General features: G+C 44.4%; 1 protein-coding gene and 1 long non-coding RNA gene across 2 annotated transcripts; both read left to right on the top strand.

Moving 5' to 3' along the window:
* Window positions 1-1059: 1059 nt before the first annotated feature.
* On the top strand, window positions 1060-14870 carry LOC138971209 (zinc finger CCCH domain-containing protein 14-like). The gene is made up of 3 exons (XM_070343883.1): window positions 1060-2396; window positions 3976-4239; window positions 6337-14870. Exons 1-3 carry the CDS (start codon window positions 1216-1218, stop codon window positions 7727-7729), a joined length of 2838 nt encoding a protein of 945 aa, XP_070199984.1. The 5' UTR covers window positions 1060-1215; the 3' UTR covers window positions 7730-14870.
* Window positions 14871-16969: 2099 nt separating this feature from the next.
* Window positions 16970-18703, top strand: LOC138971215 (uncharacterized). Its single transcript, XR_011457198.1, has 2 exons — window positions 16970-17655; window positions 18458-18703. It is a non-coding gene; the product is annotated as an uncharacterized lncRNA (long non-coding RNA).
* The last annotated feature ends 655 nt before the right edge of the window (window positions 18704-19358 follow it).

Here is a 19358-nt window from a genome sequence, read left to right as displayed (position 1 = left end):
TGTAAAAAGGAAAGGATCTGGTAGTTGGAACAATGTGCAAGTTTATGTTGTGTTCTAAGAGTAAGAGAGCTAGCCCAGTACATCTAGTGACTCAGGTACACACACTAGTGAGTGTCAATGTAGTGAGTGTATGTACCAAATGAATTATCTTTTGTGTGTGCGTGTGTAAGGGAGAAAGTAAAGAACACATGTCAAGAAGATACATATACCATCCCTCATCAGAAAGAAAACTCAAACGTTGTGCTGTACCTGTCGTTTAACACTAATAACAGTGGGTTGTATATATACACAGTTTAAGCCTGCTTTGCTTCAGGATTTGATATTGTAAGACAACTGATAACCACATACGTCATACCTAATTTGGAATGAGCACTAAGGAGAGTAAACATTTGCCCCAAAAAGTACAAAGTCAAACATGCATCCATCAACTGAATGGAACACAAAACGTAATCTTGATTAAAGCGACACAGAGTGCATTGTGCATATTTATATACACGGTACTCATATAACACCCAGAAGCAAAGGTTGATTACTAAGCACTTTTTATTCAGTATACAGTTGTAGTATAAGAAATATTGCACTATATTGAGCGATCGGAGTAAGCACGTTTTATGTAAGGTACAGTGACACTGACAGTGTTCTCACAATAGTTACTATTTTCACACTTTAAAAACTTAAAAAAATGTATTACAGTAGATAACCACCAGAGACAATAATATTATATAATGTTTTCAACAAATTTAAAAAGTAACTGAGATCGTCCTCAGCATTTAAATCACCAAACATGAGCAATGATATTTTAAACATCATTGTATACACCATGCCAGGCAAAAGGCGAAAAGCCTAATAAGCCACTTATGTTATGTCATTTGGGTAGGATCCTGTTAAGAGATGCAAAATATGGCTACAGCGTTTTAGTAGTTGCACATTGATATAAATGACGATCCTCTTGGAGCTTTATGATAAAGTATGAGTGTTTAATTTGCTTATAATGTCGGTATTTTACAAACAAACTCGTAAAATAGTTCCGAATATTTTCCGGTCCAGATAAAGAGAACATAACTCCGGTAGTTTCCTGTGAAGCCGGGACGACGAAGCCCAACGCATACCCCTGCAACACAGGAGGATGTTTTAACGGTGCAAAGATTTAATTTGGTCAGTGCACACTTCAGAAACAGTATTTTGCAATTGCTGCGTCGATACATTCACGCTACAATGGAAATCGGCAACGAGATCAGCCACAAAATCCGTTCTGCCATCAAGGCTAAACTGGTGGAACTTGGTTCGTATGTGGATGATGAACTACCCGACTACATCATGGTCATGGTGGCAAATAAGAAGAGCCAATTTCAAATGTCAGAAGACCTTGGCCTTTTCCTTGGCAACAACACAGAAAAGTTCACGACTTGGTTGCATAGTCTGCTGCAAAAGTTGCAGTCGATAACTTCAGACACTGCTGCTGCTGTTCCTGGCAAGCCATCAGAAAAGGCAGTGTCAGTGGAAAAGCCGAAGCTGAAGGACCAGGCAACTTCAGACTATGATGCGAATAAGGCCAGGAAGACGTCTACTGATGAAAGTAATACGAAGAAACTGGACCTATCCCACCTACCGGAAAGCCAAAAAGAAAGCAGAAAACGTAAGTCGGACTCCGATTTGGAGATTGTTGATAAGCCACCAGGCAGCATTGATGTATCTGTAAAGTCTGTGGTGACAGACTCAGATGCTGACTTTTTAGTAACAGCAAGCACACATAGGGAACCAGCATATCAAAGTGTATCCCCTGCTAAAGAACAGAGTGTAAAACCTGCCACGACTGATGTGATAGTGGCACAGACTGCTGATGCCCAAAAGCAGGCAGTATCCCTATCTGCATCCACAGGCGCTTTTGACGGTGGTATTCAAGTAGTAGAGGATGATGATCTTTCTGACCTCCTCCTAACAGAAAACGATGAGCTCACTGAAGAACTAGAGCAAGAAACACCTATTGTGGTTGTGACTTCAAATAAGAAAAGCGATGCTCAAAAAGTGATCAGAGTTCTAACTCTAAGTGACGACGATGTCAGTACAGAACGACAGAGAGGGACATCTTCAGTTGTGATGTCAAGGATATCTACAAAAGACCTCTCTCCTCCTCGAACTTCACGGCCCAGAGCATTGGCATCACCCATCAGGCAAACTGTACGTCGCGTGCCTGTGAGAATGGTGGAACCCAGACCTTCAGAGCTACAGACGCGGAAGAGGCGAGGTCCTGTCTCTGTGATCGGTTCCGTCACGCATGACAGTGAGGAAGATGATGGGGGGTATGATCCTCATAACCCGGCAGTTGGTAACGTGGCCAGTGTTGTCAGGGTGACGGCCAGAAAGTCCAGTGTACCTCCGAAAATGCAGGCAAACAAGTAAGTGCTTGAACACTTTGTTGGAAACTGCTTTCTGATAGTGATAGTACTGATACTAATACATGTATCCGTAGTTAAAATTGTGACTGATTCTGGTATGCTCTTGTACAAGTACTGCTGGCTGTGATGAGATAAAGTAGTATTTAGAATAATTATATGTTGCTTTTTTGTAATGCTCATCATTTTATGTAACCTTTATTTATTGCAATAATTGTTTTGCTAAGTCTATTTTTAATCCAGGTCCAACTGAACTTTTGTCCTCTGAGTTGGAGGCTGAGAACAACACTGGGCTTTTGTAAAAAGTATGGGTGCGCAGGGGCTCACATCCACGTCGGACATACAATGATACACGGATATTTTTTTCCAAATGTCCTATACATTTTTCATGCAAGAGGACATATATGTCCTATTGTTTTTGTCACAAAGTGGTCATTGTCCGATTATGCTTTCATTTGATCCGGACATTGTTAGTACTTTACAGTAGTTTGATTTGCTATTTTATCGATGTTTTGCAAAGCGATGTGTCTCTCCAAGCAGACGAAACTTGAGTTTATGTGCTGTTTATAGAGAAGAGCTTCCAAGGGTCGCTACTCTGAATGCTCCAAGCCGGTTGATAATTGCCTCCCTTAGCGGGTTTTTTCTTCGAAAAAGCAACATGCCGCCGAAACGAAGATTGGTGCCTGAAAAAGGCCAGAAGCGTTTGTACTTCAAAGCTCTGCCCTCATCAGCGGCTAGTACCACTGAAACTAAGCTACCTCCGGCCTCTGCATGAGCAGCCAGAGCCAGATGAAACTTTGGCGCCGAAGAAAGACGTTACCCCAGTGATGGCGCTAATATTTTTTCAAACTGTTACACAAACTGTTATGATGAAAATTATCCAGAAAAAAAAGGTAGGCTGGTCATTGGAACCAGTAAGAGTCCAACTCAGAGTACTGGTTTTGTTGTTTTGCCAGCGAAAAAAACGGTAGTTCTAACAATCAACCGGTAGGTTATACCGGGAGCCGATTATTTCCCGGTATTTTCTCATTTCAACCGGTAAAATACCGGTAATTACCGGTTAACGCCCATACTAGTTACCCCCTCCCCCGCCCCAGCGCGTGGCTTCGTTTCAAGCTTTGATTTGTTCTGTTACCTCTTTTTGCCAAGAAAATTATTTTATTTGTTCTGTAACCTTTGTGACAAGAAACTAGTCTAGTTTAATTAAATTTACGTTTTGTTGCGGAAAAAAAAGTCCTATTGATTTATTTTTGATCAGGACAAATGTCGTATCACTTTTGCATTGTCCAGGACATTTGTCCTATGCCACCTCTCATGGATGTGAGCCCCTGGGTGCCTCAGGCCAACAAAGTAACATTCTTTGGTTTATTCAAAACTTAGATGATCACAATATTTGGATAGACATTCTCAAGTCTCTTGGTTTTAATATCAAAAACAAGGAAACACTTGCTGGCAGTGTGTGTGCCTTAGTCATCGAGAGCCATCAGTGAAGGTTTTCATGTACACTAATTCATAATTTATGCAATAATTTATAGGCACAGTTCCAACGGAAGTTTATTCAGTTCTTATTTTGCTATCACAGGTCACTGTTGCTGAAAGCAATGACAGAGGCAGAGAAGTCCGTAGAAACTCGGAGACGGGTGGCGATAACTCCCATCAAACCCTTCATGAGGAGCGAGGGGCGTGAGAGGAGTCGTGAACGAGACAGAGACAGAGATCGTCGGGACAGGAGCCGAGATCAGAACAGACATGGACGCTCTGTTTCTTCCTCAGGTCCCAGGGAGTCGGGTCATCCCAGCATGAGACTGGCTCAGGCCAGTTTACGTCAAGCTATAGCTCAGCCTGGGTAGGTATTGCAGCTGTTAATGTTTTCATTTGGTTTGAAGGCATGCGCATGTGTGTTACTGTTAGTGTTAGATTCAATTGTACATGATCTCTTTTTACAGGTTTGACTAAATGTTTTAACAATAACATAGACGGGGAATCGAGACGAGGGTCATTAAAAATCTTAAAAATCTAATTTAAATTTCAGTAATGGATTTAAAAATAAGTTCATCTTATTCTTTATCATTTCCTGATTACAAAAAAACTAATTAAAATTAAGATTTCAGTAATGGATTTAAAAATAAGTTAATCTTATTCTTTATCATTTCCTGATTACAAAAAATATAGTTATGTTTGGATTAAAAACAAGCTCAGAAAGTTAAAAAGAATAGAGAAAAGCGCGCTTTGCTGTGAAACGCTATACGGTTCTGTGCTATACATAATACTGGTTTATCACTTTCTGGGCATGAACGTGTCGCCACGGCTGCTGGGTATGTCATCGACAAGGCTGTTGAGCATTGTCTAGGTGAAAAATGCGGTGCATTCAATTTCAGTCACTGAGAGTTTAACAGATTGACTAAATGTAGTGATATCACTTTACGCGACTTGTTTTAACATAGATTTGAAGTAACTGAAGACTGATCACAAACAGGGTGGACTTTGTGTTATGTCTTTTAAGTTTAGTAGGTAACTCTAAATTAATTGTCAAAGTGTACTTTAGCTCATTTGAAGATTGGCTAGAACATGGTTGGTGTAATGGTTTTGAGTGCACAAAAATAAGATATTTGCAGGAGTTTTGGATTGTAATTTGACAATATCATATGGCGTAATGTTAAGTCATAGTGCTGTGTAATTTTCGATTCATAAGTCAGATCTTTGCTGAAACTAGGAAGCCATAAACCAAAGGACTTTTCCTTTAGGACTCATAACAAAAATGTACATCATAGCCCCAACCTCAAATGCTGAGTAGGTCAACCCGATCAACATTATTTTTTCTGCTGACTTTAAAATGTGTTTTCATTACTCAGTAGAAAAAAAGGCTCAGACAATGGGACACTTGGTCCTCCACACCCATGGAAAATCAAAAACAAACCTGCAGATATTCATTTTTATACAAAAAGAGAGAGAAAAAAACTACTGTCCAACATCCTTTTTATATTTAGTCAAGTTTTGACTAAATATTTTAACATCGAGGGGGAATCGAAACGAGGGTCGTGGTGTGTGTGTGTGTGTGTGTGTGTGTGTGTGTCTGTGTGTGTGTGTAGAGCGATTCAGACTAAACTACTGGACCGATCTTTATGAAATTTGACATGAGAGTTCCTGGGTCTGAAATCCCCGAACGTTTTTTTCATTTTTTTGATAAATGTCTTTGATGACGTCATATCCGGCTTTTCGTGAAAGTTGAGGCGGCACTGTCACGCCCTCATTTTTCAACCAAATTGGTTGAAATTTTGGTCAAGTAATCTTCGACGAAGCCCGGACTTCGGTATTGCATTTCAGCTTGGTGGCTTAAAAATTAATTAATGACTTTGGTCATTAAAAATCTGAAAATTGTAAAAAAAAAATAAAAATGTATAAAACGATCCAAATTTACGTTTATCTTATTCTCCATCATTTGCTGATTCCAAAAACATATAAATATGTTATATTCGGATTAAAAACAAGCTCTGAAAATTAAATATATAAAAATTATTATCAAAATTAAATTGTCCAAATCAATTTAAAAACACTTTCATCTTATTCCTTGTCGGTTCCTGATTCCAAAAACATATAGATATGATATGTTTGGATTAAAAACACGCTCAGAAAGTTAAAACAAAGAGAGGTACAGAAAAGCGTGCTATCCTTCTTAGCGCAACTACTACCCCGCTCTTCTTGTCAATTTCACTGCCTTTGCCATGAGCGGTGGACTGACGATGCTACGAGTATACGGTCTTGCTGAAAAATGGCATTGGGTTCAGTTTCATTCTGTGAGTTCGACAGCTACTTGACTAAATATTGTATTTTCGCCTTACGCGACTTGTTTTTTTTATCATGTTACCCTATTCCAACATTTGATCTGACCTTACTGGGTAAGAAACAGAGTTAATACATGTAGAATTTGTCATTTTGATTCCAGAGCCAGTCGCCACTCAGACCCACCGGTCTACATTCCAACAAAGAAGGTGCAGCCGGCTCCGCGGGCAGGCAGTGGCGACAGAAGGGGTATCGTCTCCAAGTCCAAACGACAGGAGGTTGAAGACCGCGCATGGCTGGACAAAGAAGAGGTCACCGTATCTCCCAGGAAACTGATCAAGCGAGAGAAAGGGGCTCCATTAGTCAACTTTGTCATTGAAGCTGAACTGGACACGGAAACTGCCACACAAAATCCCTCATCCCTGCTTCCACCCATAAAAATCAAACAGGAACCTAGGTCAGAAAATGCGTCACCAGAAAGAAATTCACCCGCTCCAGAACCCCCAGTTGCCAGGAAGCAGAAAAAGTCAGCAGATGGGAATGTCATAGACAGCAGATTCGTGGAGTACGAGCTAGAGATGGTTCCCAGTCCAACGGAAGAGGTTAGGTCAGAATCCGGCAGTCAGGGAGTTCCGATCCTTCTGGAGGATATGGACCAGGATGAGTTATTGCTGGATCAGGATGTCATTGAGCTGGATGCGTCTCCTCCTCCTTCCCCTGCTGCCAAAGAAGAAGACCTCAGGCAGTCCATGGTGAAGGAGAAGGCCAAGGACAAAACCCGCTTTGTGGTCACACTAGACGGCGTGGACTCCGTCCATTACGAGATGGAGGTAACAGAAGGTGGGCGCTATGAGGAGAAAATGGTAATGTCAGGGGTGCAGCCATCAGTTTTGAGTCAGACCCCAGCTGCAGCTGCCCCACAGCTCAAAGATCCCCCCATCATCAAGTCGCCGCCAAAGATTCAGCCCATGAACATCAACCTGAAGGACTCTGACGAGGAGGGAGAGGAGATGGAGGCAGAAGAGGCTACACCCTTGACACAGGCCAAGATAGCGGAGCGCTGCAAGTTCTGGCCTGCCTGTGTCAATGGTGCTGCCTGCGAGTACCACCACCCCACCGTTCAATGCAAGACCTTCCCCATGTGCAAGTTTGGTGAGAAGTGCCTCTACATCCACCCAAACTGCCGCTTCGACTCCAAGTGCGCCCGCCCCGACTGCCCGTACACCCACTCTAGTCGTCGCTCCGTTCCTACGTACCAGCCTGCGTACCAGCCAGAGTATCGCCCTCCCCCACCTCCGCCGGTTATTACCCCCTCCCCTCGCAGCTTGAACCCCCCGCAGTGCAAGTTCTTCCCAGCCTGCAGTAACTTGAGCTGCCCCTTCTTCCATCCCAAGCCTTGTCGCTTCGGCCTTACCTGCAAGAATAGGGAGAAAGGCTGCCCGTTTTATCACCCATCACTCCCTTCCAGGAAGCAACTCACCTGGGCTGCTGGCAAGACCACTGCTGTCCCCACTCCTGTCTCTGTTGTTGCTGCTACTGTTAGTTATGCAAAGTAGGCTTGCACAGTGACTGCTGTCCCGGCATTAGCTGAGGCTGGAGAACTCTGCTTGGATCTGTACGACCCTCCACCGCGGCATTGCCTGTGGGCCCAGCTTGCGCCTAGGAGGCCCATGGATCCCAGCCAGTTTTCAGAGTTGTTTTTCCTCTGCTGTTCTATAGCTTGTGGGTCGGTGCTGTCATTATTGCAATGTGAGTTCAGAGCTTTAAATGTCCTGTTCAAACCTGTTGACAGCTAGTGGCAGTCTGCATGCTTGCTGGGAAAGGGCAGCTTATAAAACAGAATTAAATTACATACACTATACCCAACTCACATATAGCAATTAACTCTAGTTCAGTGCTGGTTACGCTGTACGCGTCCCCTTGGTAACAAGGGAGACCACTCTAAAAAAGAGAGTGACCAATCCCATAAGGCCAGACCAACTACCGGTCCGACTTCCGTATGCGTGCGCATACGCCGCCATTTGTATCATTCCACTCTCAGCGATCCAAGGGTCTGGTCGCGTTTTATGTACGCTCCTGCTGTTGTCAGCTTTACACCTTGGTCTTAGGACTTCGGATGCACCCCTTGGTACCGCCTGAAGCTTTACACCTGTTCCTACGCTGTGTGGGGTGAGATCTTTCTGATTTATCGCAACTTTAGCGACGTTTGTCGCTGCTTTCGAACTTATAAATTTTTTGACTGAAAATTTTTGTGAGTTTGTTGTTGTAATGGCGGAAGCGGCACTCAAAGATAGTGCGTTGAAGAAGCCTAGTTCGAGACAGGTCTCGGCTGATGCGACTCCTTCTAGGAAATCTTCGCGTAAGTCTAGTAAGAGCGCTGGACTTGACGCGTCTTTGACTTCTGATTCGTCTTCCGCTAAGTCACCGGTTTTGGCTGACAAGCATGTTAGCCCTCCTCTGTCTAAAGTTGCCTTAGATAAAGTTAATGTTTCTGGCTTGGCCTCCGGTGTTTCGGATTCCACACCTTGCCCAGGTTTAGCTAATGCGGAGGTAGCTTCTCTGTTGTTGACACTTAGTGCGCAAGTTTCGACATTAGCGTCGGAGCTTTCCTCTACTAGGGAGGAACTTCGTTCCCTCCCGTCCGGTGTTTCGGATGTTTGTTCTCTTGCTAGGATCGGGTCGTCTCCTTTGACTTCCTCCTCTACTTCCGCCCGGCCGTCTGCTACTGTGACTCAGGCAGATGTTCATGCTCCGCAGGATGGTGGCTCACGCTGGGTGTCTTTGCTGAACGTGCCCGCACTTGACAAAGGTATGTTGACACCGCGAGTAGCTGGGTTCTCTGGCGAAAGCGGTGTGCGTGGTCAGGAGCGAGTAGCGGGCCAACGAAAGTTGCACCGCGAAAGCTCAGATACCGCGGCTGGCCCCTCCTGCTGTGACAGGGGGTCGGTTGCGGGTCTGGGCCCTGATCAGCGAAAGGGTAAGGCTCTCGGTCCGCAACTCATAGAGAGTGCCGGCGAGGTGCTGAGTCCTCTTCCGCCCAGGGGGCAGGAAGTTGTCGGTGACGATCCTTGGTCGGAACACGGTGTGTCCGAGGGTCGGTTTCCGGACTGCTTTCAAGAGCAGGACGGGGATACTGACGAGGGTGCTCCTTCCGTTCCGGGGGACACCCAACTGAACTTGCCCTTCAAGCTCCCAGCCATGGTGGCACTGGCAGCGGAAGCGGCGTTTAAGTTCTTCCCGGAAGGGGTGGTGGAAAGTAAGATGAATCTTGCCCCACCCCTTTCGGCACTGGACGATTTCCGGGGTGCGAGGGAGCAGAAGCCTCACTTCCGCTTTCGGGAATCGCCGACTATTGCTGTTGAGATGGCATCTACCCTGAAGGGTAAACGGCATGCTCCGGTCCCTCTGCTAGCTCAGCATGGTGAGGTTCCGGAGGAAGTGTTGCCTTGGGTTGTGAAAGAGGGGGATCGTCCTGCTTCCTCTTCGCACAGCTTTAGGTTGAATCCGTTTCCGGTCAACTTGATCGAATCCTTTGCTTTGCCATCTTGTGCACTTCCGGTTTCACCGGAACTGGCCAGTCTAAGAGAGGATGCTTACAGGAAGGACAAGCCTGTCCCTTGCACTGAAAGTTCTCTGTTGGCCATAGAGGAGACCGGTAGGTCTCTTCTAGAGTTGTCCTCTGTCTCTGAGTCGTTACAGAGGTCGCTCTCTCGATCTATTGCGTCCTCGCTCGATCCTTTTGAGTTTCGGTTCGACGCTTCTCCTGCTGTGGCTACTACTCTCCTGTCTACTTTGGCTAAAGTGACGAGAGAGCAGATGGCTTTGTCGGCAAGGCTTTACACCCATGCGGTGTTGTCTAGGAGGTCAGCCTTTTTGGCGGGTTCTAAGATCTCGGACAAGGCTACCATAGAGGGTCTGAAGGTCTCGCCTTTTTCGGAGGGTGCTCTGCTGGGTCAATCTTCTCTTGACGCTCTCCGGAAAGAGACCCAGGATGCGAGAGACATTGCGATTGCGCGCATCGCGCAGCACGGGTTCCAGAAGCCGCAGAGCAAGTCCAGCACGCAGACTCAGGCTGCCAGCAAGCCTCAGGCTTCCTCTTCTGGGGGTGGCAAGGCGCATAAACAGTCCTTTGCCTCTAGGGGTAGGGGCCGTGGAGCGCCCTATCAGAAGAGGGGGCAGTCTTTTGGAGGCTCTAGGGGGTCGGGGCGCAAGCCTCACCCCCAATGAAACTTCCCCGAACAGCACGTCCCGGTAGCCCCCGCGCTTGTTGTAGCGGGCGGCCCGTCCAGGGCCCTCACTTCCTGGCTACAATTAGTGGACAGCAAGTGGGTTACTGGGATCGTGCGTTCGGGGTTCCGGCTGCTCTGGTCAGAGGAGAAGGCTCCTCTGGTCAGGATAATCCCGCCCTGCAGGGCGCCAAAGGATCTAGAAGCACGAGATGCTGTTCAAAAGGAAGTGACTGCTCTGTTGCTCAAGGGAGCAATAGAGGAGGTCTTAGATCTGCGGTCTCCGGGGTATTACGGGCGGCTGTTCGTAGTACCAAAAGCCTCGGGGGCTTGGAGGCCGGTCTTGGATCTTTCCTCTCTGAACAAGTTCTTACGAACAATACGGTTCACCATGGAGACGGCTACCTCTGTTCGGGAGGCGTTGCGTCCGGGGGACTGGGCGACGTCTGTAGACTTAACAGACGCGTACTTCCACATCCTCATTCACGTTTCGGACAGGAAGTGGCTACGCTTCCCCTGGGGGGACAAAGTGTATCAGTTCAGAGCTCTGCCGTTTGGCCTGTCGCTAGCCCCTTGGGTGTTCACGATGGTTGTGCGGCAGCTGTGCGCTCTTGTAAGGAAGGACGGGGTCCGGTTAAGAGCCTATCTGGACGACTGGTTAATCCTGCACCAGCAAAAGGATCTCTGCGATCTGCATACTCAGACGGTTCTGAGTCAAGCTTCGCAGCTGGGATTCTCGATCAATCGCACAAAATCGGAACTGGTTCCATCCCAAAGTTTTGTGTATCTGGGCATGGAGTTCGATACGCGGGCCTGGTCAGTTCGCCCGTCTCAGAGACGAGTGGACAAACTCCAGGCACTGATACGCTCTCTCGACGGAGAGAATCAGGCCAGTGCTCGGGTTCTTACGTCGGTGCTGGGGCAAATGGAGTCTATGGCAACTCTTATCCCGCTGGGCAGAGTGAACAAACGGCCGTTTCAGGTCGCTCTGCAGTCAAGGTGGGACCAGTCAGTCCAGGATTGGAACGTTCAGATCCCTCTTGGGGTGTGGTTTCTGGAGACCACTCGCGCGTGGCTGCTCCCGGTGCTCTTTCAGGGAGTTCCCATTGTGTGCCCTCAGCCAGAGAAGGAGCTCTTTACGGATGCTTCTCTGTCAGGGTGGGGGGCTCATCTAGACGGGCAGATGGTGTCGGGGGTGTGGGACTCAACACTAAGCTCCCTTCACATCAATCTGCTGGAGTTGGAGGCAGTCTCTCTGGCTCTGCGGGCGTTCAGGCCCTTGCTGGAGGGCAGACATGTCAGGATTCACACAGACAACACGACGGTGGCGTCGTATGTGAACAAGCAGGGGGGGACACGGTCTCCCAGTCTGTCAGACAAAGCCTGCCTCATTCTGACGTGGTGCAACTCTCATGGCATCCTTCTTTCAGCTGTTTACCTGAAGGGAAGTCTGAACGTCCTGGCGGACAGTTTGAGCAGGGGGGACAAGGTGGTTCACTCGGAGTGGACCCTCTCACACCAATCCCTGGATCGTCTCTGGTTGCAGATAGACAAGCCGGTGATCGATCTTTTCGCAACGAGGTTTTCAGCAAGGCTCCCTCTCTTTGTCTCCCCCTTCCCAGATCCTCTGGCCTGGAAGGTGAATGCCTTGGAAATCAGTTGGGCAAACCTGACAGCGTATGCGTTCCCTCCGTTTTGCCTCCTCGGAAAGGTCCTCAGAAAAGTAGACTTAGAGAAGCCAGCGCTGGTTCTGGTCGCTCCGTTTTGGCCAAGCCAGCACTGGTTTCCCGACCTACTGCGCCTAGCAGTTCGGCCTCCGATCCCTCTCGCCGTGAAAAAGGGGGACCTCGTGCAGCCTCGGTCAGGCATCCCCCACGAAAATCCGCGGCTCTTGAGCCTTCACGCCTGGATTCTATCCGAAGCGCTCTGCTTAAGGCGGGGGCCTCTGCGTCTACTGTAAAGTTCGTCCGCCACGCCCATAGAGAGTCTACAACTTCGGTATACTCTTCGCACTGGGCAGCTTGGGCTAGGTGGTGCGCGCTTAACGGGGTTAATCCCCTTGCACCAAGGTCCATGCAGGTAGCCAACCACCTTGCGTGGTTGGCAGAGCAGGGAGGTTCTCCCTCTTCCCTTAGAGTAAGGAGGTCGGCGATATCCTCAACTCTTTTACAGTTGGGGCGTAAGATCTCACTTGGCGGGGTGATCTCTAGTGTTCTGAAGGGCGCTTCCCTTACAGCCGCTCGGGTTAAATCGCACCTCCCTGCCTGGGATTTATTTTTGGTTTTACGTTTCTTAGCCTCGGGGGAGTTTGAGCCCATCCGTTCGGCTACTTTGCTTAATTTGACTCGCAAGGCCGTGTTTTTAACTTTGCTTGCTACTTCAAGGAGAGGTAGCGAAATTCATGCTTTGTCTGGTCTAGGGAAAGACATTTCCTTTGAAAAGGATGGTTCGTTGTCTCTCAAATTTATTCCCGGCTTCCTCGCTAAGAATCAGAAGCCCGGTCATGTTTCGCCTGTTTTGCATATCTTGCCGTTAAGCACGGTTTTAGCTCCTGGAGATCCAGATCTAGCTAATTGTCCCGTCCGGTCGCTCAGCCTCTACCTGTCACGAACTCGGCATATTCGCTCAGAAACCCAAAAGCTGCTCTTTATTTCCTTAAACACAGCTAGGGATAAGGATATTGCGAAGGTCACGTTGACCAAGTGGGTATCTACACTGATCAAGCAGGCTTATGCCTGGTGGGAGGCTCAGTCAGGAGAGTCTAGGGCTGTCTTGCCTCTCACCTCTGCAAGAACTCATGAGTCAAGAGCCTGGGCGGCCTCTTTGGCCGTCCTCAAGTCTGGTCGTCTGGCTGAAGTGCTAGAATCAGCATACTGGAGATCAGAGGATGTTTTTATAAACTTTTACCTCAGGGACGTCGCTTCACTGAGGCAGGATGGCAGCTCTGCGCTACCAGCGATGGTAGCCGCGGGGCAAGTCCTGCGTGGTTGAATTTTGGTAAGTACCCACCACCTATAGTAGCAATCTGCTATATGTGAGTTGGGTATAGTGTATGTAATTTAATACAAAATTTTATAAGTAAATTTTAATTTAATTAATATACTTACCCAACTCACATCGTTTAATCCCTCCCGCCTCCCCGCTGTGGTGGTATTTGGGACTAAAAAAGGGAGTGAGTTGGGCTTCGATGGAATGATACAAATGGCGGCGTATGCGCACGCATACGGAAGTCGGACCGGTAGTTGGTCTGGCCTTATGGGATTGGTCACTCTCTTTTTTAGAGTGGTCTCCCTTGTTACCAAGGGGACGCGTACAGCGTAACCAGCACTGAACTAGAGTTAATTGCTATATGTGAGTTGGGTAAGTATATTAATTAAATTAAAATTTACTTATAAAATTTTGTATTGTGTATGCTTATTTCTTAGTAAAGGTCTTTGTGTCAAGCTTGAAAACTGTATGAATTGTCAAAGGATAGTGTTAATCTTATGTCATGATTTTAGGAGAAATGTTGCTGCTGTGGTGATCTTAAGGAGATGGTCACAAGTGAGTTGATATGTAGCTGCAGCGAACCAGTCTAAGGAACAGAAAAGGAAGACAAAATGATTGAACAGTTTTTGATTGATTGAACAATATGCTTGTGGTGTGGGGTTGGCATTATGTTGCATTCCCTTCATTTATTTTTACTCTTGGGATTGTTTGTGTCGGAATTCAGGAGTGAATGTGAAAGACAGACAGCATAAAATTACAGTTCTTGGGTGTGTGACTGAGATTTAATTGGTGTGCTTGAAAATAATGTTAGTTCTGATAATGTTCTTTTTCTGTGTAATTCATTTGTGAGGGAAGCCTGTAGGAACTGTTAAAGTTGTGTGTGTAACTGGGGTGAAACAAAAATTGAGTTTTATTGATTTCTGTCAATAATGTCTTTTGTTACAGTCTTGGTCATTTTCCTCTTTTTTTGTGGCAAATAGTTATCACATTTTTAAAAAGCTCTCTAGTCTCTCTGAAGGTAAATATTTTTTAAATACATATTGCATGGACACATGAGTCTTCCTTTAAGAACCATAAGGTTATTTGGGCAGAAAAAAGGGCAACTTTTACTTTTTTACAATCTTATTGATTGGGTATCATACTTTTTTTTTCTTATCAAATCATACATAACGGAGCAGATTCATTAGTTACTTTGTATTGTGAGGCAAAGAAAAAAATAGAATACATAAATCAATGAGGTTATTTTAGGAAATATTCAGAAATGCACGTTGACATGTTGTTTTTTTTTTATCTTGATGAGTCTTAATTTTCAACGAATATGTCTTAAGACTCATATTTCGGGGGGAAATTTAATCACTGGTGAAAATGAATGAAGAGCAGTACATACAGAATTTTGTATGGGCAATGGTTTATGGCATTGTTGTGATTGTACATTTACATTGTGTACAAATTGTAACATATATAAAATCAGTATTGTTTGGAACTTCCATGTCTGTTTCTTGTCTTTATGTTAGTTTGTGGCTATCAAGCGATGTATTTTACTTGAGCAAAGCTGTTTGTGTGTGTGTGTGTTTTCTTTGGCATAACATGTTCTGTGAGATGTTTACGCTTCACCAAATCACTCTTTGGGCTACACAGTGCAGATGGTATGAGTCTTGTATGACCCATAATTTACAAAGAATTATTCAACATAAAAAGTATGGGTCGTATACAACCCTTGCAATCTGAATAAGGATAAACTTTTCACCGCCTCTCTGCAGAGTATGGGTCGTGTACGACCCACACCGTCGGAATAGGGATAAAAACAATCAAATTCCATGTTTAATTCCATATGGTCCATGACCCACAACGTCCAGACTTGTGCGCTTCAAATTACGTCATCGTTTATTTGTTTACAAAAATAATTCTTCATAAAATGATTGATGAGAAGTTTTTTTTATATAGTGTTTGACTTTGAGAATAACATGGAGTCTCAATCAAAAACTGCCAATAGTTTCAGAGATGCAGACACTTTTGTGAGGCTCTGGGTCGTCCACGAACCATGAAGCACGGTGAAGGTTAAACACACAATCTTTGTTGTTGTTGCCCTGTCTTACGTTGGTGCTTGTTTTGTTGTTGGTGTTTGTATGTGCATTTTGGTGAAAAGAAGGGGTTGCAGAGAAGGTGCAGATGTGTACTTGCATGTTAGTGTTGGTGGATAACAGAACTGTAGCTGCATGATTTACAACATACAGACATTCTAATGCACAGCACATAACAGCACATGATTATGTGAACAATATTTTCATATTCAGAGTGGTGTGCAGTCAAATAATGTACTCATGTTTGGTGTTTAACTTGACAAGTTTGCGTAGTCAACGTACATGGTTTTTTATTTATTTTAATTTGGATTAAAGTACTTAACGTGGCACAATTAAACAGAGAAAGTTTGAGAGATAGGATCTAGGAACATGAAAAGGTAAAGAAAAATATATAACAAAACACTATTTTGGGACCTGAGAAAACCTATTTTAGTAAAAGCAGAAGGGGGAAACCGAGCTTTTTAAAACTTTTTGTTTTGTATTTTTTTCTTTGATGAGAACAAATGCACACACACACACACACACACGCACACATCTTATTGGCAAAGTAAATCAATTTCACCTAAAACAAATGCTTCAAGTTTTGAACACTCAACCAGAGCTGCCAACTGCTACCAGCGTATCATGCTACATTTTGAGAGTAATTGCTATGCTAAGCTAAAGATTGCAATGCCTAAACAAATAATCACAATCATGCAACAGTTCCCTCTTTTTGTGTGAGTCCTGGTAGGTGTACACTGAATAGTGGCACTGCAGCAATATACTCTCTGATGGGCATTTTATGTTCCTGCATTCTCATGAAACTTTATTATAAAAATGTCTATTAAGATGGCATATATAAATGCGGATGTGAGAATACATTTGCTGTGCTGAAAATTCCCCCCAAAAATTGTAAATTGCCACACTTGAGCAGACCTGTTTACCCCCATAAGTGTTTTGGAGTAATGCTCAGCCCCAAAAATAGTAATCCTGGCACAAAAATAGTAATCATCCAGCATTCGTCGCCAATTACAACGCACATGACAACTGTGTCTGCGAAACGCAATCATGCACATATATCCATCATTCACACATCAGTCAGTTTTTGTAGTCATCATAATTTCAAAGAAGATCACATCAAAAGCACATGCATCACTGATTCTTTTTCTTTTGCTCGTAATAGGCCTTTTTCAGTGTGTCAAGCGCTTCTCTACTGTACTTGCGCTTGCCGAATGAGTGAGGGCGAGACTTCACCACTAGAATAAGGCTCTCCAGCGTCTCATCAGACAGACATGATCTCTGGTCAGTCCTGTGCTTTTTCACCCCATTTTGCCATTGAAAAAAACAATGCCAAACATGGAATAGATAAAAAAAAAAATTAAAAAAAAATTTATTTTTTTTTTTAACTTTTTTTTTATTTATGAAAATCGTAGTCTTGACACGGATAGCGGAATGGCGTATTTTTTTCAGAAAATCGTAATAAATTACGCCAAAATCGTAAGGGTAAACAGGTCTGCTTGAGGCTTCACACGGGTTGGCAGGTCTGCTGAACAATAATTCATATATTTTGTCTTTATTGTGTCATGTCTACTCTGTGCAAGGATTGGAAATTCTTTTTCTTTTTCTTATCATAGATATGAACCGTTGACGTTGTTGAGACTCTATTCTCTCAACATTTGTGTTCCCCGCGTTTATTTGCTGATTTTCAAGCACTTAAATGTTCGGGAAGGTTCCTGTTTGTAGACCGAGTCTATTTTAATCCGCAGTGTCGACGTGGAGTATTCCTTTCACTGGGAATGACCTCGTGTGACCCACTAAGCAAACCAATCAAAATATACATCGCTGAGAGTTCAGCCAACCACAGCAAGCGTAACAAACCAAAGTCGCCTGACAAGCAGAAATTACCATCATAACATTCAGCATCTGTGCGAACATACGGACGTGTTTTTGCTCTCTGTGAAACTTCAAAATGGCTGGAGATGGAGACGACAAATATTTGGATGAGCTGGATAAGTACAATATCGAACAGGACAAAGTCGCGCACGTAGGACACGGGGGGAAAGGGAGATCGAAAAAAGAGGTGGAACAGCATCACCATGAAGACCCCGCGGGCCACACACGAAAAATTGCAACGAAACTCATCAACAGCGCCCACAAAGGGGCCGATCAGAAACCTGGTCCTACGACGAAGAAATGATCGATTATAAGGTATGTGAGTTGAGAAATCAGTTTTCTTTCGTTTGTGTTGTTTTGGCATGTCAACTGTCCATGGTGGCTTTTTTCCGGGTCAAGGTGCGTCTGTTATCGTGGCAAGGCATAGGCACATGAAATACTGCAATGTGTGTCTTTCATAAAGTTAGCAAACATTGTGAAACAAACGAAGGGTAATGTTGATTCTTTAGCGCTGTAAATTCATAGTTGACAATCCAGTGGAATTATTGACTTTTTAAGTTTTAAGAGCTATTTCATCAGGATTTCTTCAGATTAGTTCATTGGACGTTTATTGATTTCAATGGGCGAGGCAGTGGTAGGTTAACTATTTTGTACGGTCAGTTACAAACACTGACCATAGATTGAAACTAGACAGTAATCCTCTGAAAAATAAGGCATTGACTGACCTACCTTTCTGCAGAAATGAAAACAATGTAGGTGTTCACCCACATGTTATTGTGAAAAATAGGCAATAACTATTCAGGTGAATGACCTGGGAGAGTTTGCTGCAGTGACTTCCCTTCGCTTCTAGTTTTACACTTTTAATTTGATCTGGTGAAGGTGAACTTATTGAAGAAAGGGATGGGTAGGCGGGAATTTTCAGGGGTCAGAATGAACACTGAAAAAGGTTGAACCGCATACATGTTAACAAGCTGCCAAGCAGAGAATTAAGTACCGTCAGTCTGTATTTTTTATGAGCCAGTTTCGTCTCTCTGACTAATTTTGTCTTGTTTGGAACTTTTTCCCTTGTGGTTGGTTAAATAGATGTAGACTCACAAGGTTATTCTATCTGTTTCAGGTTACAGGTGCTCAGGCAGGATGGAAGGAACTACACCCCTACAAGGATTGAACTCTGGCTAACGATTATAGTGTGAAACGCATCATGAACTGTGAAAATGCATGTTAATTGTGTACTTCTTCACTTCAGCAATTCCTTCACTCAGGATTTGGCTTGGATGAGTGTAACTGTTCTGATTGTTTTCTGGTCTATGTTGGTATTTGATTGCAATGCAGTAAACTGAAAAAAAGGAGAGAAGAAAATGTTTGATGACTTTGTGTTTGTGTTTGTGCATACAATCATGACTGGGGGAGGGTGCATGTGGAAATTAATTACACAGTGTAGGTAGGGCAAAACCCCAGTGAAAGAAACTAAGCTGGCCACCCCGCAGAGGTGGTTTTCTCTCGTCTTTCTTTTTTTCTTTCTTTATATTTTTGTGATCAGCAGATGAATTATTTAATGTAAATGAACACTTTTTAATGGAAAATGTCACCAGGCAGGATGTTTCGAGTTCTCTCAGACTTGTCTGTGGTGATGAAGTTTCCCGTTATTTTAGTAAATCCAAAAACAAAGAGACTGCCAGCGTTCCAAAATTCAGAATCAAAAAACAAGAAAGGTAGGTTGTTGGAACGTTTGTTATTGACAAAACAATGCAATAACAAACGTTCCAACTACCTACCTTTCTTGTTTTTTGATTCGTTATTATAGTAATCAAAATGCGATGAAAACTGCTGTATTAACATATTTTTAAAAAAATGAGGCAATAGCTCTTTGGCATTGGGGAGTTGTTAGGAAACATGCATGATCGTGTGAACATATGGCTCGCATTACACTTCTATGGAGGTGCCACTTTACCTGAAACTGTAAAGTAATGTGTACACTGAGCAGTCAGTCGGTGACTTTAATTTGTTTTGAACAATAT

This window comes from Littorina saxatilis, linkage group LG7, assembly GCF_037325665.1.
Source record: "Littorina saxatilis isolate snail1 linkage group LG7, US_GU_Lsax_2.0, whole genome shotgun sequence".
NCBI classification, from domain to species: Eukaryota; Metazoa; Mollusca; class Gastropoda; order Littorinimorpha; family Littorinidae; genus Littorina; species Littorina saxatilis.
Note: the sequence above shows the minus strand (reverse complement) of the source record. Positions and strands in the feature narration are given on the sequence as shown.

What these genes read in the sequence shown, in the direction of transcription:
- LOC138971209 (XM_070343883.1), top strand. Translation starts at nt 1,216, where the DNA reads ATGGAAATCGGCAACGAGATCAGCCACAAAATCCGTTCTGCCATCAAG. An exon ending in CCGAAAATGCAGGCAAACAA is followed by an intron (nt 2,397 to 3,975) that starts GTAAGTGCTTGA and finishes TTGCTATCACAG; the next exon opens with GTCACTGTTGCTGAAAGCAA. An exon ending in CAAGCTATAGCTCAGCCTGG is followed by an intron (nt 4,240 to 6,336) that starts GTAGGTATTGCA and finishes TTTTGATTCCAG; the next exon opens with AGCCAGTCGCCACTCAGACC.